We start from the raw sequence: 1,979 nt of genomic DNA on the forward strand, positions 1-1,979 counted from the left end.
TTTATATTCAACAAGAGTATATGAATTTATCGGAGCCGCAAGGAACCAAATCACAAAATCATAACACTGATGTTTTCATCATTTTTGTCACAGCTTTCAAAAAGAGTATGATTACTCATCTAATATATCAACAATTTATATTATGAGACTTATCGTTTATTATTCTAATATGGATCGGTTTACGGCAATCAAATAATAATCTTGCATGATTAGAATTATAACACCTTTGTGCATTTGTTTATGAATTATTCCAAGCGTATTATTATCACAAACTGGTTCATGCAAATGGAATTTGCAAAAGTCATATTGTTCATAGAATTTAGTCGTTGCGCACTGAACTTACAAGGCGGTCGCATACAACTTTATAGGTTATCATCTTAACAATTCTGTGTAATTTCAGTAGTTTTGTAATTTTGTGAACTTTAAATGATTTATTTCTGTGTCCTATATAACTATTATCAAAACAGTGAATATGGCGGAAGACAATGCTAAAGAGTGTCCCCTGTGTCTAGAAGTGTTAGAAGATGACGATTTGGAATTTTTCCGTGCGCATGTAACTACCAGGTATGTCGATTTTGTTGGCATACAATTAGAATAGATGGTGATGGATTATGTCCACAATGTTGGGAATCTTATCCAGAAAACCCAGCAAATTTTACTCCTTTATCACAAGATAAAATTGCCACCCTAAAAGCCAAAAAGAGACATGAAGTCCAACAGCGTAAGTTAAAAACTCTTGAACATCAAAAACATCTGTCTAATCTACAAGTTTTACAGAAAAACTTAGTTTTCGCTGTTGGTCTTCATATGAGCATAGCAGATTCAAAAATATTGAAAAGAAATGAGTTTTTTGGAAAATATGGGAAAATTTTAAATATTATTATTAGGAAAAATAAATCAGATGCTATGGCGTATATTACCTATAGTCGTGATAATGATGCACTTGAAGCTATTCTGGCTGTAAATAAAACTCGAATAAAGGGAAAACGTATTAAGACGCGTATTGGAGTTACTAAGTACTGTACTCAATTCGTAAAGAATTTACCATGCTTTGAACGAGACTGCATCTATCTTCATGTTTTTGATGCAGAAGCCACTTTTACGGAAGAAGAAATAAATCTTGGTAAACACAAAGAGTATGAAAAAAAACTGCTTGATGCATTAAAGTCGAAAACTACCGAAAAAGCCGTACGTACACCTGCTATTGCAACAGGTGGTAAACACTTGTACAGTTCTAAAACAAAAGAAAACAATTCTACAACAAAAAATAAAAAAACACAGAATAGCTTAAATAAAATTTTTACAACTGATAGCAGTGCGCGTAGTATTGACCAAAAAATAACATCTGAATCGACGGAAAAGGCAGACCTCAATTCACAATTAGAAAAAATCGAGAAAGAAGAGAAAACGACCGAAGAGAGCAAGCCATCAAGCGAAGCTACGATAGGACAAGCCAATTTGAAGTGCAGTGAAACAAACAAACAAACAAAAATTGTTAGTTATCAATTTCCACGAAATGAAAGCTATGAAAATATTACTGCTAAAACATGCAAAAACATTTTATTCCTAATTTCCTATTTACTGACAATGAATCACTTTTTGAAACCAGCAAAAGAGATCTAAGTCTTAATTATGGAAAGACTAATTCTCATTTTGTAAGACGGCTTTCAAACTTTGATTCTAATCACAACATGCATTCTAGGCTTTCACATGATAACTGCTTAAATACTGACACACCACCCAGTAGTTTAGTAGCTTTGTTTGAGCGATTACCATGTAAAATCACTGGGTGCAAAGGTGAATGCAATGACACAAATTTTAAGACAAAAGCAAGTTAATAATGAATCGCTGACTTTAACTAATTCATCAGAAGGACTGCAAACAAAATTTGCCTTTTCAAACAAATTATCAAATCAAATTGAGCATGGCTGTAACACAAATTACGTTTCAGAAGCAAATTTACATGATCATCAAGCTAT

General features: G+C 32.6%; 1 protein-coding gene across 1 annotated transcript; it reads left to right on the plus strand.

Moving 5' to 3' along the window:
• Positions 1-448: 448 nt before the first annotated feature.
• LOC113375989 (CCR4-NOT transcription complex subunit 4-like) lies at positions 449-1,714 on the plus strand (the record flags this gene model as incomplete). The annotated part of the gene is given in 4 exon segments (XM_026615927.1): positions 449-533; positions 536-1,226; positions 1,314-1,494; positions 1,703-1,714. Coding segments are annotated over 4 exon segments (969 nt in total), but the record flags the coding sequence as incomplete, so codon positions are not given.
• Between the last annotated feature and the right edge of the window lie 265 nt (positions 1,715-1,979).

Source organism: Ctenocephalides felis, unplaced genomic scaffold, assembly GCF_003426905.1.
Source record: "Ctenocephalides felis isolate EL2017-DRISC unplaced genomic scaffold, ASM342690v1 CF-g0.4_SCAFFOLD_01886, whole genome shotgun sequence".
Lineage (NCBI taxonomy): Eukaryota > Metazoa > Arthropoda > Insecta > Siphonaptera > Pulicidae > Ctenocephalides > Ctenocephalides felis.